The sequence below is a fragment of the Scyliorhinus torazame genome, chromosome 18 (assembly GCF_047496885.1).
Source record: "Scyliorhinus torazame isolate Kashiwa2021f chromosome 18, sScyTor2.1, whole genome shotgun sequence".
Lineage (NCBI taxonomy): Eukaryota > Metazoa > Chordata > Chondrichthyes > Carcharhiniformes > Scyliorhinidae > Scyliorhinus > Scyliorhinus torazame.
The window spans coordinates 24,358,686-24,384,644 of NC_092724.1; the positions used below are offsets into that span (position 1 = coordinate 24,358,686).

At 54.2% G+C, this 25,959-nt stretch overlaps 1 protein-coding gene across 1 annotated transcript; it reads right to left on the reverse strand.

Annotated features, from left to right (window-relative positions):
• Window positions 1–508: 508 nt before the first annotated feature.
• LOC140395047 (uncharacterized) lies at window positions 509–21,734 on the reverse strand. Its single transcript, XM_072482395.1, has 2 exons — window positions 21,697–21,734; window positions 509–3,140 (listed from the first exon to the last, which is right to left on the reverse strand). Exon 2 carries the CDS (start codon window positions 3,098–3,100, stop codon window positions 632–634), a length of 2,469 nt encoding a protein of 822 aa, XP_072338496.1. The 5' UTR covers window positions 3,101–3,140; window positions 21,697–21,734; the 3' UTR covers window positions 509–631.
• Between the last annotated feature and the right edge of the window lie 4,225 nt (window positions 21,735–25,959).

Below are 25,959 nucleotides of genomic sequence, written 5' to 3' on the forward strand. Positions count from 1 at the left end.
CAAGTCCCGAAAGACGTGCTTGTTAGGTGAATTGTACGTTCTGAATTCTCCCTCTATGTGCCCGATCAGGCGCCGGAATGTGGCGACTCGGAGCTTTTCACAGTAACTTCATGGCAGTGTTAATGTAAGCCTACTTGTGACAATAAAGATTATTATCATTATTATATATTTAAGGGGAAGCTTGAGAAACGCATGAGGGAGAAAGGAATAAAGAGATGTTGATAGGGTGCGATGAAAAGGGGTGTGAGGAGGCTCATATGGAGGGTAAACACCAGGAGGGGATCAGTCGGTCCCCATAGGGCCTGATTGTTTGCCGCAAATACGGTTTGGTTCTGTGCAAAGTTGGCTGGTATGTGGGGTGTGTGACTGTATCTGGAATACCTTGGGATTAAAATGGTCAACGGGCTCGAGCTAATGGAGGCCTAAGAGGAGATGGTCGAGTGTAATAGCCAACCAGAGTGGCAAGATGGTTAACCTTCTCAATAATCAACCGCAGCTGAAGCCTGTGCATTTTTAAGGGTTTTATTTTATTAAAGGGGCAGGCGCCAATCTCCCTGTTTTTATCTCTGGCTGTTGATACACTTTCACTGTTGACTTTGAAGTTGGACAGTGGTGGGATGGGGTATTCAGTTCAGCTCATGTCTCCCCCCGCTGCTTTCACATGTATGGTGACCTTTCGGGGGTTGTAGCACGGGTTACGCTTCACAAAAATTGCTGGTCCATCTGGTTTGGCCTGATCCCTCCAGGCCGGGTTGTGTTGGCAGCAGAATTCCACTTGGATTCTCGCCTCTCTGTTTCTTGGTGGCTCCCTGGCAGCGTGGCCATTCACAGCTTCTGTCTTTAAATATAAATAGTCCGGAGCATCTCGTGTCTCGGAATCAGGGGTTCCCCAGCTGGCACCATCGGTGATGTCACTCAGATCTTCCTCCCTCTCCATGTTGCTCATTAACTTCCTGATCCGGAATCCCCGGAAATGAGCCTGGATCTTTGTCGCGGCCTCGCGCTGTTTCCTGATTGAACCTCGGGTTTGGTGCCCTCTCCAGCCTGCCTGGATGGTGCAGGCAGCGCGGATTCTCACCTGGTACTGCTTCCTGGTTTGCACCGTCTTTTGCATCCAGTGATGTGACTGACTGCATTTCCTACCCTCGCTGCCAGGGGTAACAGCAGGTGGCGATGAGCTGGGAGCTTCCTCTGCCTCCAAGACAGGAGTGGCAGAGCTGCAGACTGGCTCTCTTTTGGCCGTCTCCAGTCTTTGGGAAGGCTGAACGAATGTTTCCGATTCACTGTTGACGTGTCTGGGATCAGCGCCCGTCCTCTGAGAATCCCCTGGCGTAGAGGCTGTGGGGTAATCCGTTGCCCCATCACCAGGGCTCTCAGATCCTCCTCCAGATTGAGGACGATTGCTTCTGCTGCTGGCAGTCTGTGACACCCGCTCTTTGTTCAGATACCTGCACGAGTCCTTTGCATAAACCAGGGGGAAAATCCCTTCATTTGCAAACTCTTTCCTGATCCGGTAACTTCTGAAAATGGCCTGGATTTTGGTGGCTGCATCCGCTTGTTGCCTGAGGAATCTGCGGGCACAGTGGCCTTTCCACACTGCCTGAATGGTTCCAGCAGCAGCGCTTTCCTCCCTCAGCTGCTTCAGGGTCTTCCGGGCTGAGGATTTGCGGCAATAGGAGGGGCTCCGCCTCGGCACTTCCAGCTCAGAAAGGTCACAGTCCAGTTTGGAGGCCGGAGCCTCATTAAAGGGTTGGTCACTCAGAGAGGAAACTGAGCTGGAATCCTCCCTGTAGCGGATAAGTTTTCTAGCTTTACCGGAGGCATAGGGAGTGCATTTCACCAGATACTGGGAGACAGACTTGTTTCTCTCCCCTTTACCCTCGACATTCTCCTGGCCCCTGTAACAGTATTTCGGCCTTGCTGCTGTTATGCCCAGAATGTTCTGCTGGCACATTCTGTCCTTGTTCTTTACATTTTGGTGTTTTTCCCATTTCCCTGATTTTACCAGGTCCAAATCTTTTTCCTTCACTTCCCTCACGGGGCTGATATACTTTGGCTGTGTTTGGATGGTGCTGTGTTGACCACTCATCGAGGTGGTGTCGCCAGCACCTTCTATAAAATACCCAGGAACAAACACACTACTCTTGTAGCCCATCTGAATGGTCGACATTGTCCCTGCTGAAGTATCATTTTCCTGTCTAGAGTCAGGGTACCAACTCAAAAGGCGTCTGGGTTTGGTCGCTTGCACAGTGTCACCTTTTCCTGAGACACAATCATTATTGCCGGAGTATAAGAAAGAAGCATTCTCTGCTAGTCTACTTCTGGGCAATGACATTTTCCTTAATCCTGTTTGGAAGGAGCTGGAATTCCACTGAGGGCTTTCTGGAACAGGAGTTTGTGTTTTAAAGTGACCTGGACCGAAGGACATGTTATAAGCCACCATCTTGGCCTCCTCGTCCTGGGGTATTGGGTCAGGTGTGGAGTTAGCTTTGAGATTGCGTCGGGCCAGGTAACCCCTGTAAAAGGATTGGATGAAAATGGCGGCTCCAGTTTTAATGGCTAGGTCTCTCCTCACCACGTAACCTCTCCAGTAGGCCTGGATAATGGTGGCAGCGAGGATCTTCCGCTGTAAACTGCTTGTCCACATGGGGCCTTTCTGTATGGGTAGTTGGATAGGTTGTCGCTGACAATGCTGCCGACTCTGGATATGAATCTGACCAGCTTGCAGTAGCCGCCGCTGCTCCTGGGATTGCGCCCAGCTGGCCAGGGACTTGACATGGATTAGCAGAGGTTTGCTAACCGGCACTTGGAGAAGCTTCCTGACTTGGTAACCCCTCCAGAAGGCTTGCAGAAACATGGCTGCACCCTGCTCTATGTAGAGTTGTTTCCTGGTGCAATAGCCTCGCCACAAGGCCTGGATCTTTGAGGCTGCAAAGTTCATAACTTTCAGCAACTCCTCTGCCATGATCTCCTCCTGCATCTCACTGCATTGTGATGATATTGAGGAAAGACTTTGCTGAGAGCTTAATGTTGAGGCCTCAAACTCGTCCATCGTCTGACCCAGGTTTACAGGGAGTTGACTGGTCTTCGAAGACTGCATTTATGGGAAAAGGTCTGATGGTTTATACAGAAATTAAAATCTATAAAATAAAAATATACATTAAAAAATATCAATAAGAACAACATTTGCATTTATATAACACGTATAAAGCAATCAAAAATCCCAAGGAGAATCACAGAAATTATTATTAAACAAAATTTAACACCATACAACAGGAGATATTTGCACTGGTGACCAGAGACGTTGGATCGTCTCTGAAAGCAGATGAGAGAGGTGGAGAGAGGTTTATGGTAGAAATCCCAGAGCTCGGTCTTGCTAGCTGAAGGCACGACCGCTAATGGTGAAACAATGGAAACCAAAGAATTCCCAAGGAACTAGAATTCGAGTAGCGTGGAGATCTCAGAGGGCTGTGGGAGATTAGAGATAGGAAGGGGTGAGAATTTTAAAATCAAGGTGATGCCTAACCGGGAGTCAACGAGGGTCAGCAAGCACCGGGCCGATCAGGGAATGGGATGGTGCAAGGTAAATTACGAGCACCAGAGTTTTAATGAACACAGGAGGCCAGCCGGCAATCCAATAGTCAGTCAGCAAAGACTTAAAGGCGCAAATATCTGTTGTGGGAAATTCACCCAATTGATGTAGCTTTACAGATTACATCATTACTCTGCGGTCAAAACAATGAGTAGGGGGCCAGTGTCTGAATGCATAGATTCTGTTAATTCTGATATTAGCTCTCAGCTCCACATGTCACAAGGTTAACACACACACACACAAACTCACTCTCACACACACACACACACTCTCTCAAACACATTCACTCACAGATGACTTCCGGCTGCGGCTATACCTAGGTAGATCGCACGTTCAGCAGCTCCCGCCAAGAACGGACTTTTGGGCCCTTTTGAGGAGCTCCAGCGGCACCTATACGACGGTTCCCAGTGTGGGAAGGTGATAGTAAGGTTCCCCCAGCACTGTATGGAGTGGACCAGGAGTGGAGCGATCAAAACAGTGGTTTTGGAGCAGCGAAGAGAGCGGGGGAGGAAAAGCAAGATGGCGGCGGGTGGCGATCAAGCAGCGTGGGCACAGTGGTCACGGGAGCAGCAGGAGCTCCTTACAAACTGCTTTGCGGAGCTGAGAGCAGAAATGCTGGCGCCAATGAAGGCGTCGATCGAAAGGCTGGTGGAGACCCAGAAGGCCCAAGGGGCGGCGATTTGAGAGGTGCGGCAGAAGGCCTCAGACAACGAGGACGAGATTTTGGGCCTGGCGGTGAAGGTGGAGGCGCACGAGACGCTACACAAGTGGCAGGAGAAATTTGAGGACCTGGAGAATAGGTCGAGGAGGAAGAACCTTCGGATTCTTGGTCTCCCTGAAGGAGTGGAGGGGTCCGACATTGGGGCATATGTAGCTACAATGCTCAACACGCTGATGGGCGCGGGAGCTTTCCCGAGGCCCCTGGAGCTGGATAGGGCTCATCGAGTCCTGGCAAGGAGGCCTAAAGCCAACGAGCCGCCAAGGGCAGTCGTGGTGAGGTTCTACTGCTTTATGGACAGAGAGTACGTCCTGAGGTGGGCGAAGAAAGAACGGAGCAGCAGGTGGGAGAACACGGAGATCCAAATATACCAGGACTGGAGTGCGGAGGTGGCCAAGAAGAGGGCTGGTTTTAATCGGGCCAAGGTGGTTCTCCATCGGAAGGGGATGAAGTTTGGAATGCTGCAGCCAGCGCGATTGTGGGTCACGTTTCAGGACCGTCACCACTATTTTGAGACGCCAGATGAGGCGTGGATCTTTACTCAGACTGAAAAGCTGGACTCGAACTGAGGGTTTGTTGTGGGGGGGTGTTCACTGTATTTTGGGGGTGTTCTTCTGGTTTCAGGTTGGGAAGAGGGTAAATGGGAAAGGATGAGTGGATATGATGTGGGGGCTGTGTGAGAGTGTGGGCGCCGGTTCTGTAGGTCCCCGCTGATGAGGGGGGGGGTGGAAGTCCGGGGATGGGGAGCTGGGGCGAGGTCGCAGAAAAAGGAGCTGCGCCATAGGAGGCGGGGCCGGCTCGGATGGAAAGCGCAGGCTTTTTCCCGCGCTAAGGAAGGGAGGGGCGGGGTTTGGAGGGAAGGGTGGTGCTGGAGGAGAGCTCACATTGATCGACAGGGGGAGGTGTGGGGATTCCCACACTGGGGGGTCATTGGAATGGTGGGAGTGGCCGGGGTCAGCAGGAGTCAGCTGACTTAGGGCCGCACGGTAGCATTGTGGATAGCACAATTGCTTCACAGCTCCAGGGTCCCCGGTTCAATTCCGGCTTGGGTCACTGTCTGTGCGGAGTCTGCACATCCTCCCCGTGTGTGCGTGGGTTTCCTGCGGGTGCTCCGGTTTCCTCCCACAGTCCAAAGATGTGCAGGTTAGGTGGATTGGCCATGATAAATTGCCCTTAGTGTCCAAAATTGCCCTTAGTGTTGGGTGGGGTTTACTGGGTTATGGGGATGGGGTGGAGGTGTTGACCTTGGGTGGGGTGCTCTTTCCAAGAGCTGGTGCAGACTCGATGGGCCGAATGGCCTCCTTCTGCACTGTAAATTCTATGATAATCTATGACTTACGGGAGTGTAATGGGGGGAGCAAAATGGCTGGACGGTGATCTGGCTGGGGGGGGGGGGTGAACTGGGTTGCTGCTGTATTGGCCAAAGGGGAGCTGGAGGTAGAAGAGGGAGTCGGGGCGGGGGTCCGCCGCCTGGGGGACTGGAGGGTGCAAGAAGCGTGGGAACGTGGCTGGCCTAAAAAAGGGGATGGCTAGTCAGCAAGGGGGGGGGGGGCGAGTAGCCCCCTGATCCGGCTGATAACTTGGAATGTGAGGGGCCTGAATGGGCCGGTCAAGAGGGCCCGGGTGTTCGCGCACTGAAAGAGACTGAAGGCAGACGTGGTCATGCTCCAGGAGACACACTTGAAGGTGGCAGATCAGGTCAGGCTGAGAAAGGGATGGGTAGGGCAGGTCTTTCACTCGGGGCTGGATGCGAAGAATAGAGGGGTTGCGATACTGGTGGGGAAGCGGGTGTCATTTGAGGCGATGAATATTGTAGTGGATAATGGAAGTCGATGCGTGATGGTGAGTGGTATGTTGCAGGGGGTGCGGGTGGTACTGGTGAACGTATATGTCCCGAATTGGGATGATGTCGGATTTATGAAACGCATGCTGGGTTGGATTCCGGATCTGGAGGCAGGGAGCTTGATAATAGGGGGGACCTCAACATGGTGCTGGACCCAGCACTGGACCGTTCCAGGTCCAGGACGGGTAAGAGGCCGGCTGCGGCCAAGGTGCTCAGGGGGTTTATGGACCAGATGGGAGGAGTGGATCCGTGGAGGTTTGCCAGTGGCCAGAGAATTTGCTTTTTTCTCCCACGTCCATGAAGCCTATTCCCGGATATATTTCTTTATAATGAGTAGGGCACTAATCCTGGAAGTGGAGGGAACAGAATATTCGGCCATAGCCATCTCGGATCACGCCCCGCATTGGGTGGAGCTGGAGTTGGGGGAGGAGAGGGACCAGCGCCCGTTGTGGCGCCTCGATGTGGGACTGTTGGCAGATGAGGAGGTGTGCGGGCGGATCCGGGTGTGTATTCAAAGATACATAGAGGCCAACGACAATGGGGAGGTGCAGGTGGGGGTAGTCTGGGAGGCTCTGAAGGCGGTGGTTAGGGGAGAGCTAATTTCCATCAGGGCCCATAGGGAGAAGAGAGAGGAGGGAGGGGGAGAGATTGGTGGGGGAGATATTAAGGGAGGACAGGAGCTATGCAGAGGCCCCCGAGGTGGGGCTGCTTAGGGAGCGACAAAACCTCTAAATGGAATTTGATCTATTGACCACGGGAAAAGCTTAGGCGCAGTGGAGGAAAATGCAGGGGGCGGTATATGAGTATGGGGAGAAGGCGAGCCGAATGCTGGCACATCAGCTTCGTAAGAGGGAGGCAGCGAGGGAGATTGGTGGAATTAGAGATAGAGGGGGGAATAGTCAACACGGTTTTGTGAAGGGTAGGTCGTGTCTCACAAACCTTATTGAGTTCTTTGAGAAGGTGACCAAACAGGTGGATGAGGGTAAAGCAGTTGATGTGGTGTATATGGATTTCAGTAAAGCGTTTGATAAGGTTCCCCATGTAGGCTACTGCAGAAAATACGGAGGCATGGAATTCAGGGTGATTTAGCAGTTTGGATCAGAAATTGGCTAGCTGGAAAATGGCAAAGTGTGGTGGTTGATGGGAAATGTTCAGCCTGGAGTCCATTTACTAGTGGTGTACCACAAGGATCTGTTTTGGGGCCACTGCTGTTTGTCATTTTTATAAATGACCTGGAGGAGGGCGTAGAAGGAGGGTGAGTAAATTTGCAGATGACACTAAAGTCGGTGGCGTTGTGGACAGTGCGGACGGATGTTACAAGTTACAGAGGGACATTGATAAGCTGCAGCGCTGGGCTGAGAGGTGGCATATGGAGTTTAATGCAGAAAAGTGTGAGGTGATTCATTTTGGAAGGAATAACAGGAAGACAGAGTACTGGGCTAATGGTAAGATTCTTGGCAGTGTGGATGAGCAGAGAGATCTCGGTGTCCATGTACATAGATCCCTGAAAGTTGCCACCCAGGTTGAGGGGGTTGTTAAGAAGGCGTACGGTGTGTTAGCTTTTATTGGTAAAGGGATTGAGTTTCGGAGCCATGAGGTCATGTTGCAGCTGTACAAAACTCTGGTGCGACCGCATTTGGAGTATTGCGTGCAATTCTGGTCGCCGCATTATAGGAAGGATGTGGAAGCATTGGAAAGGGTGCAGAGGAGATTTACCAGAATGTTGCCTGGTATGGAGGGAAGATCTTATGAGGAAAGGCTGAGGGACTTGAGGCTGTTTTCGTTAGAGAGAAGAAGGTTAAGAGGTGACTTAATTGAGGCATACAAGATGATCAGAGGATTGGATAGGGTGGACAGTGAGAGCCTTCTTCCTCGGATGGTGATGTCTAGCATGAGGGGACATAGCTTTAAATTGAGGGGAGATAGATATAAGACAGATGTCAGAGGTAGGTTCTTTACTCAGAGAGTAGTAAGGGCATGGAATGCCCTGCCTGCAACAGTAGTGGACTTGCCAACACTAAGGGCATTCAAATGGTCATTGGATAGACATATGGACGATAAGGGAATAGTGTAGATGGGCTTTAGAGTGGTTTCAGAGGTCGGCGCAACATCGTGGGCCGAAGGGCCTGTACTGCGCTGTAATGTTCTATGTTCTACGGTGCGGAGTGCGGTGAGAATAAATGAGGTATTTAGGGACTTCTATCGGGATCTGTATAGGTCTGAGCCCCCGGAGTGGGGGGGAGGGGATGCGGCGATTCTTGGACCAACTGAGGTTCCAGAGGGTGGAGGAGGAGCAGGTGGCTGGTTTGGGGGAGCTGATTGGGCTGGAGGAGCTGGTTAAAGGATTGAGGAACATGCAGGTGGGGAAGCCCCCGGGACCGGATGGGTTCCCGGTTGAATTTTACAGAAAGTATGTGGACCTGCTGGTGAGAACTTTCAATGAGGCGAGGGAGGAGGGGACCTGCCCCTGATAATGTCCCGGGCGCTGATTTCGTTGATTTTGAAGCGGGATAAGGATCCATTGCAATGTGGATCGTATAGGCCAATTTCGCTCCTCAATGTAGACGCTAAGTTGTTGGCGAAGGTGCTGGCTATGAGGATTGAGGACTGTGTCCTGGGGGTGATCCATGAGGACCAGACGGGGTTTGTGAAGGGCAGGCAGTTAAACACGAATGTGCGGAGGCTCTTAAATGTGATCATGATGCCCTCGGTGGAGGGGGAAGTGGAGGTGGTGGCGGCTATTTACGCGGAGAAGGCCTTCGATCAGGTGGAATGGGAGTATCTCTGGGAAGTGCTTGGGAGGCTTGGGTTCGGGGAAGGGTTCATAAGATGGGTCAGGCTATTATATAGGGTCCCAGTGGCGAGTGAGGCTACGAACCGACGGAGGTCGGAGTACTTTCGGTTGTACCGCGGGATGAGGTATTATCCCCCTTGTTATTTGCACTGGCAATTGAGCCGCTGGCCATGGCACTGAGGGAGTCTAGGAACTGGAGGGGATTGGTCCGGGGGGGGTGGGGGGGGGGGGGCTGGGGGGGGGGGGGTGGAGGAACACCGGGTGTTGTTATATGCTGATGACCTGTTGTTATATGTTGCAGACCCAGTGGAGGGTATGGCGGAGATTATGCGGATCCTTAGGGAGTTTGGGGACTTCTCGGGCTATCAGCTCAACGTGGGGAAGAGTGAGCTCTTTGTGGTGCATGCGGGGGACCAGGGAAGGGGGATAGACAAGCTACCGCTGAAGAGGGCGGCGAGGAGCTTCCGTTACCTGGGGATCCAGGTAGCTAGGAGCTGGGCCCTCCACAAGCTCAATTTGACACGGTTGGTGGGGCAGATGGAGGGGGACTTCAAGAGATGGGATATGCTGCCACTCTCCCTGGCGGGTAGGGTGCAGTCGGTCAAGATGAAGGTCCTCCCAAGGTTCCTGTTTGTGTTCCAGTGCCTGCCCATCCTAATCCCCAAGGCTTTTTAAAAGCGGGTAAGCTGGAGTATGGGCGAATAAGACCCCGAGGGTGAAAAGGGTGCTTTTGGAGCATAGCAGGGGCAGGGGAGGGGGTGGGGGGGGGGGGGGGGGGTTGGCACTGCCAAATCTATGTGGCTATTATTGGGCAGCTAATGTGGCGATGATCCGTAAGTGGGTAATGGAGGGAGAGGGGGCGACGTGGAAGAGGCTTGAGGTGGTGCCTTGTGCGGGTACGTGTCTGGGGGCTCTGGTGACGGCACCGTTGCCGCTTCTGCCGACAAGGTACACCACGAGTCCGGTGGTGGCGGCGACTCTGAAGATCTGGGGGCAGTGGTGGCGACATAGGGGTGAGGTGGGGGCCTCGGTCTGGTCCCCGATACGAGAGAACCACTGGTTCGTTCCGGGTAGGATGGATGGGGGGTTTCTGAGCTGGCATCGGGCAGGGATTAAAAGAATCGGGGACCTATTCATCGATGGGACTTTTGCGAGCCTAGGGGCGCTAGAGGAGAAATTTGGGTTACCTCCCGGGAATGCTTTTAGGTACATGCAAGTGAGGGCGTTTGTGAGACGGCAGGTGAGGGAATTTCCACTGCTCCCAGCACGAAGGATTCAGGACAGGGTGATTTTGGGTGTATGGGTTGGAGAATGCAAGGTCTCGGCAATCTGTCAGGAACTGCAGGAGGCGGAGGAGGCTTCGGTGGAGGAGTTAAAGGGTAAGTGGGAGGAGGAGCTGGATGAAGATCTGTGGGCTGATGCCCTGAGTAGGGTTAATTCTTCCCCCTCTTGCGCCAGGCTCAGTCTAATACAGTCCAAAGTTGTCCATAGAGCGCATATGACAGGGGCGAGGATGAGTAGGTTTTTTGGGGTGGAGGACAGGTGTGTGAGGTGCTCGGGGAGCCCGGCAAATCACGGCCACATGTTCCAGACATGCCCGGCGCTGGAGGGGGTCTGGAGGGACTTTGCGAGAACTATGTCCAAAGTGGTGAACACCCGGGGCAAGCCGAGCTGGGGGAAAGCACTATTTGGGGTATCGGACGAGCCGGGAGTGTAGGAGCCGAAAGAGGCCGGTGTTCCGAGGATCCTACTAATGTGGAGGGATGCGAAGCCCCCAAGCGTGGAAGCTTGGATTAACGATATGGCAGGGTTCATCAAGATGGAAAGGATAAAGTTTGCCTTGCGAGGGTCTGTGCAGGGGTTCCCCAGGCGGTGGCAACCGTTCCTAGACTTTCTCGCGGAACGTTAGGTGGAGGTCAGCAGCAGCAGCAACCCGGGGAGGGGGGCGGGGGGGTTTGGTTTTTCTGTTTTGTTTAGGTTAGAGTGGGGCGTTTATTTCCTTACTGGCGTGTTTATTTGTTAAATGGGGGTTATTGTATTTTGTTGGAAATCTCATGTATAATTTTTGTTTGTTTTGTGCTTAATTTTTTTTTCTGGTTGGAGTGTTTTGTTGAAAATCTGAATAAATGTATATTTTTTAAAACACATTCACTCACACACACTCTCCCAAACACACACTCTCAAACACACTCACTCTCACACACGCTCTCACTGTCACACACTCTCACACACACACAGACTCTCTCCCAAACACACACTCACTCTCACACACTCTCTCACTCTCACACACTCTCACACACACACTCGCTCCCAAACACACACTCACTCTCCCAAACACACACTTGTGGTGAATGTATAATTACTGATAATTCACCAGTGCACTGTGTTGTGTTATTAACCCTGTGGGCTCTACCTATGAGCCATTGTGTGGCTTCACCCACAGGGAGATATGTTGGGGCATGTACGGGCTCCGCCCATGGCTCCACCCCCTTTACAGGAAGTATAAGAGCTGCTGACCTGCGGGGCCGCCTTCATTGTTGTACCGGTCACAGGCAGGCTCAGTTCTAAGCTGATTAAAACCACGGTTTACTTCTCCACGTGTCTTCGAGTGAATTGATGGTCGCATCAATTTAATCAGCTTAAAATACTACGATGGAATCAGCCCTCAAACCTGATGGACTGGAACTCGATCCACAGGCCGCGGAGGCGAAATAAATTTTTTCACATTGACTTCGATGCTTCAAGGCCTATCTCGCCGCGTCGTCTACGCCATCCGTCACTGACGAACAGAAGCTGAGCCTCCTCCACGCACGGGTGAGCCATCGCATTTCTGTCCAGCTCGACGAAGCCGCTTCCTATACAGAGGCCCTCGCACTACTCGAACGCCTCTATGTGCGGCCTGTGAACGAGGTATACGCGCGACACGTCTTCACCACTCGCCGCCAGCACCCCGGGGAGTCGCTAGGTGATTACCTACGCGACCTCAAAGCCCTCGCGCGCAACTGTAACTACCAGGCCGTTACGGCCACTCAGCATATGGAGCTCGCCGTCCGAGACGTTTACGTGGCGGGGGTCCGATCGAACTATGTGAGACAGCACCTGCTCGAAAAAGGGGCCCAGGACCTGGACGACACGGTAAAACTGGCTACCCCTCTGGAGGCCGCTTTTCAGAGCCTTACTGCGTTCCTGGCCGATCACGCGACCCCCTCGTTGGCCCCCGACCCGAGACTACCCCAGGCTTGTGCCGCGCGGCCTCCCGCCCATCATGGGGGGCTAGCCTGCTACTTTTGCGGCCAGTCCCAACACTCCCGACTGCACTGCCCGGCCCGCAACGCGAACTGCAGCAGCTGTGTGCGAAAAGGACACTTCGCCAAGGTCTGCCCGGCCAGGTCTAAGAACGCGAACTCACAGACCCGATCCACAGACTCACAGGCCCGCAGACCCCGCAAGGTGGCAGCGCGTCTGCCGCCTCCGCCTCCGCATAACATGTGCGACTCATGGGGGCCGCCATCTTGGCCATCCTCCCCCACGCGGCCGGCCACGTGCGATCCATGGGGCCCGCCATCTTGGACGCCATCTTCCTCACTGCCCGCCACACTCGACCAACGGGGGCCGCCATCTTGGCCGCCATCTGCTATGCCGCTCGATGCATACGACCGACACGGACAGCCATCGCGGGGCCGCCCCAGTACCTCCGATCATGCCGCCGGCTACCCACACCTCAGCGCGGTCACCCTGGACCAGTCGCGACCTAAGCACCTCCGGAGCTCCATGATGGCCGTCCGGGTGAACGGGTACGAGACACCTTGCCTTTTCGACTCTGGGAGCACAGAGAGCTTCATTTACCCGGACATGGTAAGACGCTGCTCGTTCCTAATATTCCTGACGCAACAAACCATATCCCACGCCTCTGGGTCGCACTCGATGCAAATCCAAGGGTGCACTACTGCAACTCTTGCGATACAGGGCGCTGAGTCCGCTAATTTTCAACTATATGTGCTCCCAGACCTCTGCGCTCCTCTCCTTTTGGGACTCGACTTCCAGTGCAACCTCAGGAGCCTAACTCTTAAGTTCGGGGGGCCCCTGCCCCCGCTCACCATATGCAGCCTCGCAACCATAAAAATCAACCCCCCCCCCTCTTCGCAAACCTCACCGCCGATTGCAAGCCAATAGCCACCAGAAGCAGGCGGTATAGCATGCAGGACAGGACGTTCATTAGGTCCGAGGTCCAGCGTCTCTTGCGGGAGGGGGTCATAGAGGCCAGCAATAGCCCCTGGTGGTCGTCAAGACCGGGGAAAAGTTCCGGATGGTGGTTGATCATTAACCGGTTTACGCAACTCGATGCGTACCCCCTTCCCCGGATTGCAGACATGGTAAATCAGATCGCGCACTACCGCGTGTTCTCCACGGTGGATCTGAAGTCTGCATATCACCAGCTCCCAATCCGCCCGGAGGACCGCCACTACACGGCGTTTGAGGCAGACGGCCACCTTTTCCATTTCCTCCGGGTCCCCTTTGGCGTCACGAACGGGGTTTCGGTGTTCCAACGAGCGATGGACCGAATGGTGGACCAGTACAGGCTGCGGACCACGTTTCCGTACTTGGACAATGTCACCATCTGCGGCCATGATCAGCAGGACCACGACGCCAACCTCCACCGATTTCTCCAAACTGCCCAAAAACTCAACCTCACCTACAACAAGGAGAAATGCGTTTTCCGCACAACCAGGCTAGCCATCCTCGGCTACGTCGTGGAAAACGGGGTCCAAGGGCCCGACTCTGACCGTATGCGCCCCCTCCTACAACTCCCTCTCCCTCACTGTCCCAAGGCCCTGAAGAGGTGCCTTGAATTTTTCTCCTATTACGCCCAGTGGGTCCCCCAGTATGCGGACAAAGCCCGCCCACTATTTAAGGCCACCCTCTTTCCACTGGCAGCCGATGCTCGCCAGGCCTTCAACGGCATCAAGGCGGATATCGCCAAAGCTGCGATGCGTGCGGTGGATGAGTCCGCCCCCTTCCAGGTGGAGAGCGACGCCTCAGAGGTCGCTCTCACCGCCACCCTCAACCAAGCAGGCAGACCAGTAGCGTTTTTTTCACGCACCCTCACCACCTCCGAAATTCGACACTCCTCGGTCGAAAAAGAAGCCCAAGCCATCGTGGAAGCCGTGCGGCACTGGAGGCACTACCTCGCTGGTAGGAGGTTTACCCTCGTCACTGACCAACAATCGGTTGCCTTCATGTTCGACAATACGCAGCGGGGCAAGATCAAGAATGATAAGATCTTGAGGTGGAGAATCGAACTCTCCACCTATAACTACGATATAGTATATCGTCTTGGGAAGCTCAACGAGCCCCCAGAAGTCCTGTCCCGCGGCACATGCGCCAGCGCGCAAGATGACCGACTACAGGCTATCCACGATGACCTCTGCCACCCGGGGGTCACGCAGCTCGCCCACTACATCAAGGCCCGCAACCTCCACCGAGGAGGTGAGAGCTATAACCAGAGACTGCCAAATCTGTGCGGAGTGTAAACCGCACTTCTATCGACCGGATACGGCCCAACTGGTAAAGGCATCCCGGCCCTTTGAACGCCTCAGTATCGATTTCAAAGGGCCCCTCCCCTCCAATAACCGCAACACGTACTTCCTTAACATCATAGATGAGTTCTCCCGCTTCCCGTTTGCCATTTCCTGCCCTGATATGACCACCCCCACTGTCATTAAAGCCCTGCATAGTGTCTTCACCCTGTTTGGTTTCCCCAGTTATGTCCACAGTGACAGGGGTTCGTCGTTCATGAGCGACGAACTGCGTCAGTACCTGCTCAGTAAGGGCATTGCCTCGAGCAGGACTACCAGTTATAACCCCTGGGGAAACGGGCAGGTGGAGAGGGAGAACACGACGGTCTGGAAGACCGTCCTACTGACCCTGCGGTCCAGGAATCTCCCAGTTTCTCACTGGCAGGAGGTCCTCCCCGCTGCGCTGCACTCTATTAGGTCCCTCCATTGCACGGCCACAAACCAGACTCCTCATGACCGTTTGTTTGTTTTCCCTCGGGGAGCTACCTCAGGGGCCTCGCTTCCGCCCTGGCTGATGACACCGGGTCCAGTCCTCCTCCGAAAACATGTTTGGAGCCATAAGACCGACCCCCTGGTAGAGAGGGTCCAGCTCCTGCATTCCAACCCACACTATGCGTACGTCGAACACCCCGATGGCCGGCAAGATACCGTCTCCCTCCGGGACCTGGCGCCCGCAGGCTCCGGCACCACGACCACTACTGCATCCCCCACACTATGTCCCGTCCAACCTCCCATGTTCAGTGCCCCCACCCCTATATGGTTCCCGCGCTACCTCCCGCCCGCCGCACTGGTCCACAGGAATGAAGCTCCGGAAGAGCCGCTCCCGGAGTCCATGCCTGTGCCTGCTCCGCACCCACTTCCACAGCCACCCGAAGCGGCTGCAGCACCAGTGCTTCGGCGGTCGCAACGTACGATCCGGGCACCGGACTGACTGAATCTATGAGCCCGTCACCCCCGCCGGACTTTATTTTTAAACAGGGTTGAATCACACGATTCTTCCACCCCCCCGGAAACCAGCGGCGGCGATTCGCACCAGGCCGCTCGGAGAACCGGCGAGCGGCGATTCTCCGGCCCGGATGGGCCGAGCGGCCGCTACGACACGACAGGTTCCCGCCGGTGCCGTCCACCCCTGGTCGCTGCCGGCGGGAACTCTGGGGGGGCAGCCTGAGGGGGAGGGAGGGGGGCTCCTTCACCGGGTTGGCCTCCGATGGGGTCTGGCCTACGATCGGGGCCCACCGATCGTCGGGCCAGCCTCTCCCCCCCGGGCCTACCTCCTTCCGTGCGCCGCCCCAGAACACCGGTGCCATGTTGGTGAGACGTTCCCCGCGCATGCGCAGGATTGGGCTGCCCCAACTGCGCATGCGCGGGTTGGCGCGGCCATTTGTGGGGGCCAGAATAGGTCGTGCCGGGCCCTGTTCACGCCGTCGTGAAACACAACTCTCTCTCAAACACACTAACTCTCACACACTCTCTCACACACACACTCTCTCACACACATTCACTCACACACACGCTCTCTCACACTCACACACACTCACATACTCTCTCTCACACTCTCTCTCAAACACACTAACTCTCACACACACACTCTCACACACGCTCTCACACTCACACACACTCACACACTCTCTCAAGCACACTCTCAAACACTAACTCTCACACACTCTCACACACACACTCTCACAAACATACTAATTCACACACACGCACACATCACAGATTTGTGTGCACACTCGTGTGCAGATACACTCACCACACACACACTCACCCTCACACACACACTCTCACCCACACACTCACCCTCTGACACACACATACCCTCTCACACACACACTCTCAAACACACTAACTCTCACACTCACACACTCACAAACATACTAATTCACACACACGGACACTCACCACAGATTCGTGTGCACACTCGCGCACACACACTCGCACTCATACACTCTCACCACACACTCATACACACCCTCTCACACACAATGTCACACACTCTCACCAACACACACACACTCACCCTCTGACACACACATACCCTCTCACACACACACTCACACACACACTCTCAAACACACTAACTCTCACGTACTCTGTCACACACACTCTCACAAACATACTAATTCACACACATGCACACTCTCACCACAGATTCGTATGCACACTCCCGCACACACACTCGCGCACATACACTCTCACCACACACACACACACTCACCCTCTGACACACACATACCCTCTCACACACACACTCACACACAGGGCGGGATTCTCCGGCCGCGCCCTCCTGGCGACCGGAAATTCCCGCCCGAGGTCAGTGGATCTGTACATGGTCTGCGTCCCGCCCGTGGCGATCTTGCTGCGGGTGGAGCAGGAGAATCCAGCCCACACAGACACGCTATCTCACACAAACACAGTCACTCTCTCACACGCACCCTCATCAGACACTCTCACCACTCACTCACGCAAACACACTCTCACCACACACAAACACAGTCATTCACATGCATGCACACTCGTTCATATGCACACGCACATATTCATCCACATACACACTCTCACAATCTTTTGCACACATTCTCTCACACACTCAGAGATGCACACTCATTCACACACACACATGCTTTCACTCGTTCACACACTGTCTCATACACTATCTCTCACATACACTCACACACACTTTCACACACACTCGCACTTTCCCAACACACAACACTCTCTCACAACACATTCCCTCTCACGCAATCTCACATACTTTCTCACACACACTCTCTCACACTCTCTTCACACACACTCTCAGACTCTCACACACTCCCACACACTCTCTCACACCTTCTCACATACAGACTCCCACACTCTTACACACTCTCGCACACACACTCTCACACACACCTTCTCACATACAGACTCACAGACTCCCACACACTCTCTCACACACTCTTTCACACACTCTCTCACACACCTTCTAACATACAGACTCACTCTGCTTAGCTCTGCTGTACCTCAGGGCAGCACGGTGGCGTAGTGGTTAGCATTGCTGCCTACAGCACTGCTGCCTCATGGCGCTAAGGACCCGGGTTCGATCCCGGCTCTGGGTCACTGTCTGTGTGGAGTCTGCACGTTCTCCCCGTGTCTGCGTGGGTTTCCTCCGGGTGCTCCGGTTTCCTGCCACACTCCAAAGGCGTGCAGGTTAGGTGGATTGGCCATGATAAGTTGCCCCTTAGTGACCAAAAAGGTTAGGAGGGGTTATTGGGTTACGGGGGATAGGGTGGAAGTGAGGACTTAAGTGGGTCGGTGCAGACTCGATGGGCCGAATGGCCTCCTTCTGCACTGTATGTTCTATGTTCACACACTCCCACACATTCTCTCTCAAATACTCTTTCACACACACTCACACAGTCTCTCAGGCACACTCTCTTACACACTCATACACTCTCTTACACACTCTCACAAACTCTTACACACATCTCTCACGCATTCACACACACACATCTCACAGGCTTTCTCTCTCACACACACATTCTCTCTCACACATCTACACACACTCATTCTCTCACACTCTTGCACACACTCACACACACTGGGCGCGATTCTCCCATGCCGCGCCGTATGGGAGAATCGCCGTTCACGCCATTTTTTCCCGCGGCGCCGGACTGACGCCGGCAGGCGAATCTCCGAGGAGCGGAGAATCGGTGCCATTTGCGCCGGCGCGGTGTCGGCCGCGGGCCGCTGTCCGCGGCTGGGCCGCCGATTCTCCGGCCTTGATGGGCCGAGCGGCCGCGTGGAAACGGCAGAGTCCCGCCGTCCACACCTGATCGCTGCCGGCGGGAACTCTGCGCGAAGGGTCGGGGGCGGCCTGTGGGGCTCCTTCGCCGGTGGGGGGGCCTCCGATGGGGACTGGCCCGCGATCGGGACCCACCGATCGGCGGGCAGCTCTCCAGCCCCGGCCCTATTTTATTACCCGGCCGGCCCCTGAACCCCCACGCCATGTTGCGTCGGGGGGTGCGCGCTGAGGAAGTCCCCCGCGTATTCGCGGGTTGGCGCAGCCCAACTACGCATGTGCGGGTTGGCTTGGCGCCGGGAAGGGGTGCTGGAGCAGCGTGAATCGCTCCAGCGCCGTGGGGCCAGAATCGGTAGCCCCGTGCCCATTTCGCTGTCTCAATTTCGGAGAATCGTGCCCACTATCTCTCACTTTCACATATTCACATACACATACTCTCTCACACACACTGTCTTACACACACACTCTCACGTGCATCTCTAACACTCACACTGTCTCTCACACATACACATCTCTCATACACTTCTCACAGGCTCACTCACACACACTCACATCACTCTTATACACTCACACACTGTCTCTCTCACACACACTCTCACAAACACACAGTCTGTCTCACACACACTGACACACTCTAACACAGACAAACTCTCCAGCACACCCTCACATGTACACTCTTACAAACTCACACACTCTCTGTCTCATACACTCACACACACTCTCACACACTCTCATATACACACACACACTGTCTCACACACATGCTGTCATACATACGCTCTCACGCCCACTCTCATACACATCTCACACTCGCACAATCTGTCTCTCACACTCACACATCTCTCACACACTTCTCACATATTCTCTTTCATACTCACACACTCTCTCACTCACACTCCCACTAACACCCACACATACTCTCTCATACTCACACACATTCTCTCTCTCACATTCTCTCACTCAATCACAGTCACTCACACACGCTGCCTTACACACATTCTCTCACACACTCTCTCATACACTCACATACAAACTCTCTCACATGCACACTGTCTCACACACTCACACAACTCTCTCACCCTTCTCACAGGCTCTCTCTAACACACTGACACACACTCACACACACACATTCACACTCTCACACCTCACACACACTCACATACAGTCTCAAACTCTCACACATTCTCACACACTCATTTTCACACATATCTCTCATATACTCTTGCACACACACACGCTCTCTCACACTCTCAGGCACACACTCACACTCACACACATCCTCTCACGCACACTCACAGTCTCTCACACTCTTTCTCACACACTCTCTCACGCTCTCACACACTTTCTCACATCCACACACACACTCTCTCACACACTCTGTCACACACTCTCACATACACACTCACACAATGGGGCGATTCTCCGATATTGAGGCCAAGTGTTCGCGCCGTCGTGAAGGCCTTCGCGTTTCACGGCGGCGCAAACAGGGCCCGGACACGACCTATTCTGGCCCCCACAGTATTAACATGGCCAGTCCAGTTCAGTTTCTGATCAATGGTAACCCCCCAGATGCCAATTGTAGGGGTTCAGCGATGGAAATTCCTTTGAATGTCATGGGGCCTTTGAAAATATTTTATGGAGGCATTTATATATATATATCAAACACAATCATAAAAAAGCAAGCAAACAGGAATACAAATAATCAAAACAAATAAATATCCAACACCCCACAGATCGGGGGCCCAAACCGAGGCCCCCTCCAGCCTCAGGTGCTGCCACCACACCCTCAGGACCGCCACCACTACCGGGCTTGTGGAGTACCTGGCCGGCGAGAATGGCAGAGGCGCCGACAACAATGCCCCCAAACCCGGGTCTTTCCAGTAGGCTGCCTCCATCCGCTCCCACACCGACCCTTCCCCCACTACCCACTTCCGAACCATGGCCATGTTCGCTGCCCAATAATAATTCATCAAGTTTGGAAGAGCCAGCAACCCCCCCCCCCACCCCCCCCCCCCCCCCCCACCCCGACCCACTCCAGCAGCACCTTCTTCACCCGCGGGGCTTTACCCGCACAAAACAAACCCCAATATCAGTTCATTCACCCTCCTAAAAAAAGCCTTTGGAATGAAGATGGGGAGATTCTGGAACACAAATAAGCACCTCGGGAGAACCGACTGCACCCGTCCCGCCAGCGACAGCAGGACCACATGCCACCTCCTAAAGACCCCCTTCATTTGCTCCACCAACCGAGCCAGATTCAGCTTGTGCAGCTGCTCCCACCCCCGCGCCACCTGGATGCCCAAATATCTAAAGCTCCCCCCCCCCACTATCCCAAACAGCAACTCCCCCAACCTCCTCTCCTGCCCCTCGCATGGATCGGGAAAACCTCACTTTTCCCCATATTCTCAAGGTTCTCAAGATCTTCCACCTTCTTCTGAAGCTGCTCCTGGGTATCTCTCAACACCCCCATCTCGGCCAACGAAGCAAGCTGCTCCTCATGCTCCCCCACCGTCTCCTCCAACCTCTCGATCGCTTGGCTCTGAGCCTCTCACACGCATCTGCTAACCCCTGAAAGTACCCACTCATTCTCGCCCGAGTCATATGCACCCTGTGCACTACCTTAAACTGTATCAGGCTCATCCTTGCACAGGAGGAGGTCCCGTTTATCCTACGCAGTGCCTCACTCCATACCTATCCCTGCTATTTTATCCCCTTCCTCTACAGTGAAAAAAATATATAAAGTCCTTGTTTAATAAATCTGCCATTATCTTGGCTATTATCTGCTGCGTATGTCTTTAATAGGTTGTGACACCCTCAGCCACTCTCTTAAACTCAAAAATGTATTAAAACTTTTACATTCACCGTTATATTCCTTACAAGTTTTATTTTGTATTTCTTTTCTGCAGGTTTAATATTTTCTTGGTTTTCACCCGTTGCTTCCACCATTCTTTCAGGCGGCTCTGTCCGCAACACAGCAACTCACTATGTAAAAAAGAAAAATACCTCTCTGAGTCTTTTGTCAATCCCCTTAAATCTGTGTCCATCTGCTTACCGACCTTCCTGCATTGGAAACCAATTCCCCTTCACTTACTCTCTCAAAGATGCCTCACAATTTTGTTCACCTCTTAACAAATCTCCCCGGAACCTTCTCTGCTCTGAGGAGAACGTCCTCTGCTCCTCCAGTCTCTCCCCCAACCTTTCGCCCATGGGCACTATTCTAATAAATCTCCTCCAGCCCCTTGCCAAGGCTTTTGCATCCTCTCTCAAGCGCAATGTCCCCAGGAGTTGGTTTAATGATTTTGTCTCTCAGTTAAACACTGCTCAATTCAGTCTCTCTCTGGCCCCTCTGTCAGGACTTAAAAAGGTGTTAGTTTCTGATAGAATCAACTCACCTACAGTCTCCTGCCAATGCCCACAGGTCTGCCACTGAATTCAAAACCTTGATGAAGTTTAACTGAAATTCATTCCACGCCAGCCCCCCCCCCCCCGCCCAGTCAGCTGCTGCACCGATTGGCCGGCTCAGCTTGTAAATTGTGGTGACGTCATAAATGGTCCAGCAATGATGTCATCAATAATGTTCCCTTAGTGATGTCAGAGGGAGCATCAATGATGTCATCAAACTCCTCGCAATCTTTGACCTGAAGGCTTGGACCTAAGCCTTTCATTTTCCATGTCGTTCTGATTGGGATATTCATCCACCTCCTTCATCGGGGAGGTAATTAAAATTGACCAGAAGCTACTGGCAGATCAGGGCAAATGCCGACGGTACGACCCCCCCTCTGCAGGGGACAGAAATGCAGTGGGGACATCTGCAATGATTCAATTTAGATTTATTGGGGTGGGGGGCAGCACGGTGGTGCAGTGGTTAGCACTGCGCCGAGGTCCCAGGTTCGATTTCAGCTCTGGGTCACTGTCCGTGTGGAGTCTGCACATTCTCCCCGTGTTTGCGTGGGTTTCACCCCCACAACCCAAAGATGTTAGGTGGATTGGCCACGTTAAATTGCCCCTTAATTGGAAACAATTAATTAGGTACTCTAAATTTATTTATTTTTAATTTAGATTTACTTTCTCATGTATCGAGGTATGGTGTAAAGTATTGTTCTCTGTACAATCCAGGCAGATTACTCCGTACCTGAAATACAATAAATACACGATGTAAAGACATGGGCAGGGATTCTCCAATCCCGTGGCCAAGTCCTGACGCCGGGTGAGAAGCAGTGCCAACCGCTCCGGCGTCAACGGTCCCCGATAATGATGAATGCTCCTCTTCCTAGGGGGCTCGGTGATGCGACCATCAATTCACTGAGAGGCACGTTGAGAAGTAAACCGTGGTTTTAATCAGATTACAACTGAGCCTGGCCTGCATGTGACCGGTACAACAATAAATGCGGCCCCGCAGGTCAGCTGCCTTTATACTTCCTGTAAGGGGTGGAGCCATGGGCGAGCCCGCAACCTGCCCTACTCCATCGAGGAGGTCAAAGCTGTAACCAGGGACTGCCAAATCTGTGCAGAGTGTAAACCGCACTTCTATCGACCAGATAAAGCCCACCTGGTAAAGGCATCCCGGCCCTTTGAGCGCCTTAGTATCGATTTCAAAGGGCCCCTCCCCTCCAATAATCGCAACACGTACTTCCTGAACATCATAGACGAGTTCTCCCGTTTTCCGTTCGCCATTCCTGCCCCGATATGACCACTCCCACAGTCATCAAAGCCCTGCATAGTGTCTTCACCCTGTTCGGTTTCCCCAGCTATGTTCACAGCGACAGGGGCTCGTCGTTCATGAGCGACGAACTGCGTCAGTACCTGCTCAGTAAGGGCATCGCCTCGAGCAGGACTACCAGCTATAACCCCAGGGGAAACGGGCAGGTGGAGAGGGAGAACGCGACGGTCTGGAAGACCGTCCTACTGACCCTACGGTCCAGGAATCTCCCGGTTTCTCACTGGCAGCGATGCATTCCACTCTATTAGGTCCCTCCTTTGCACAGCCACAAACCAGACTCCACATGACCGCTTGTTTGTTTTCCCTAGGGGAGCTACCTCAGGGGCCTCGCTTCCGCCCTGACTGATGACACCGGGTCCAGTCCTCCTCCGAAAACATGTTTGGAGCCATAAGACCGACCCCCTGGTAGAGAGGGTCCAGCTCCTGCACTCCAACCCACACGATGCGTATATCAGGCACCCCGATGGCCGGCAGGATACCGTCTCCCTCCGGGACCTGGCGCGCGCAGGCTCCGGCACCACGACCACTACTGCATCCCCCACACTAGGTCCCGTCCAACCTCCCATGTTCAGCGCCCCTACCCCAATATGGTTCTCGCGCTCCCTCCCACCCGCCGCACCGGTCCACAGGAATGAAGCTCCGGAAGAGCCGCTCCAGGAGTCCACGCCTGTGCCTGCTCCGGGCCCAGCTCCACAGCCACCCGAAGTGGCTGCAACACCAGTGCTTCGGCGGTCGCAGTACGATCTTAAGGAGGGGGCATGTACGGGCTCGCACATGGCTCCACCCCTTACAGGAAGTATAAAGGCAGCGGCGAGGTAGGCCTTGAAGCATCGAAGCCAGTGCGAAAAAATTTATCTCGCCTCCGCGGCCTGAGGATCGAGTTCCAGTCTATCAGGTTTGAGGCCTGATTCCATAGTAGTATTTTAAGCTGATTAAATTGATGCGACCATCAATTCATTGAGAGACACGTTGAGAAGTAAACCGTGGTTTTAATCAGCTTACAACTGAGCCTGCCTGTGACCGGTACAACAATGAATGCGGCCCCGCAGGTCAGCTGCCTTTATACTTCCTGTAAGGGGTGGAGCCATGGGCGAGCCCGTACATGCCCGACATATCCCCCTGTGGGTGAAGCCGTACAATGGCCCATAGGTGGACCCCATAGGGTTAAACACATAACGTAACATGATACAGCAGTAACATGATATCACAGTGCACTGGTGAATTAACAGTAGTTCCATTCACCACATTCGGTCAGCACGGGGGTTTTCCCTGCAGCTCCAGCCGGCACGAGTTTGCGCATACGCGTTATGGCCGGCGTGATTCCACACATGTGCGGATTGGCCGGCATGATTCCGCGCATGCGCGTGGGTTCCCGTCTCCGCGCCGGCCCCCGGGCAATATGGCGGAGCCCTACAGGGGCCCGGCACGGAGGAACACAGGCCCCCCACAGAACGAGACCGCCCGCCGATCGGTAGGCCCCGATCGCGGGCCAAGCCACCATGGGGGCTCCCTCAGGGTCGGATCCCCCTGCCTCCCCTCCAGGACGGCCCCCACAGACTCACCTTCCAGGTCCTGCTGTGTGGGATCTGAGTAACCCACTGTGGTAGACCGTATTATATGTATTACGGTACCTCTGTTGGAGGTACTACTGTATTAGAGATACGTGGGTAAATCCCTGTCTGCTGCCTCCGCCCAGTGGACGGTATAAAGAGGTGTTCATCCCCAGCTGCAGCCGTTTTCTGTTACGAGCTGCTGGGGAACACACCTTGTCTAATAAAGCCTTCGATTATTCTCTAATCTCGCTTTCGCAATAATTGATCGTGCATCAATTTATTAGACAAGATATTGAAAGATGGAGCTCCGCATCAAGCCGGACCGTCTGCAACTGAGCCCCCACACGGCAAACGCTTCAGCCACCTTTGATCACTGGCTGGCTTGCTTCCAGAGCTACATCAGGACGTCCACAGACCCACCCACGGAGGACAAAAGTTACAGATCCTCTACTCGAGGGTGAGTCCCGAAATTTTTCCACTCATCAGGGACGCGCCTAACTACGCTGAAGCTATGGCACTGCTGAAAGGGCATTATATTCGCCCAGTGAACCAAGTATATGCTAGACATCTTCTGGCCACCAGACGCCAAATCCTGGGGGAATCCCTGGACGACTTCCACCGCGCCCTGCTAGCCCTCGGTAGGAACTGCGACTGTCGGCAAGTTTCGGCTACCGAGCACACTGAACCCTTAATTCGGGCCGCCTTCGTCACAGGCATGCTGTTCACACTGATCCGCCAGCGGCTGTTAGAAGGAGATACACTAGATCTTAAGGAGGAGGCTAGGAGACTCGTGAACTCTTTAGAGTTGGCCTCCCGTAACGCCCAGGCGTACGCCCCCGGCAGCGCGGCACCCCCATGGACAGCGTGGACCCCACCTGCTTCCGACCCGACCTCATCCTCCAATTCACCGCAAGCCTGTGCCGCACGGCAGCCGGCCAACCCCGGGGGGCAGATGCGACTTTTGTGGGCAGACCAAACACCCCCGGCAACGCTGCCCGGCCTGATCAGCGACGTGCAAAGGAGGCGGCAAGAAGGGGCACTTTGTGGCGGTATGCCAGGCCCAGTCAGCCGCCGCCGTCTCTGCACACCCCGCGGGCGACCCGGTCCCGCCGCCATTCTCCCCCTCGCAAGCCGTGAGCGGCCCATGGGCGCCGCCATCTTGTCCACCGACTGCCATGTGCGACCCATGGGGGTGGCCATCTTGGACGGCGCCGCAGGACCCCGACCCGACTGGCCGTTTGTCGCCTGCTGAGACCTCCTTCACCGCTGTTCAATTGCACAAAGACTAAAGTTGTGTACAACTGTGGCTTTATTACAGTCAGATGCGAGGCCTCCTGCTGCAGCTGGCGAAATGGCAGGGCACTGGAGGTCATGCATATTTA

What these genes read in the sequence shown, in the direction of transcription:
- LOC140395047 (XM_072482395.1), bottom strand. Translation starts at nt 3,100, where the DNA reads ATGCAGTCTTCGAAGACCAGTCAACTCCCTGTAAACCTGGGTCAGACG.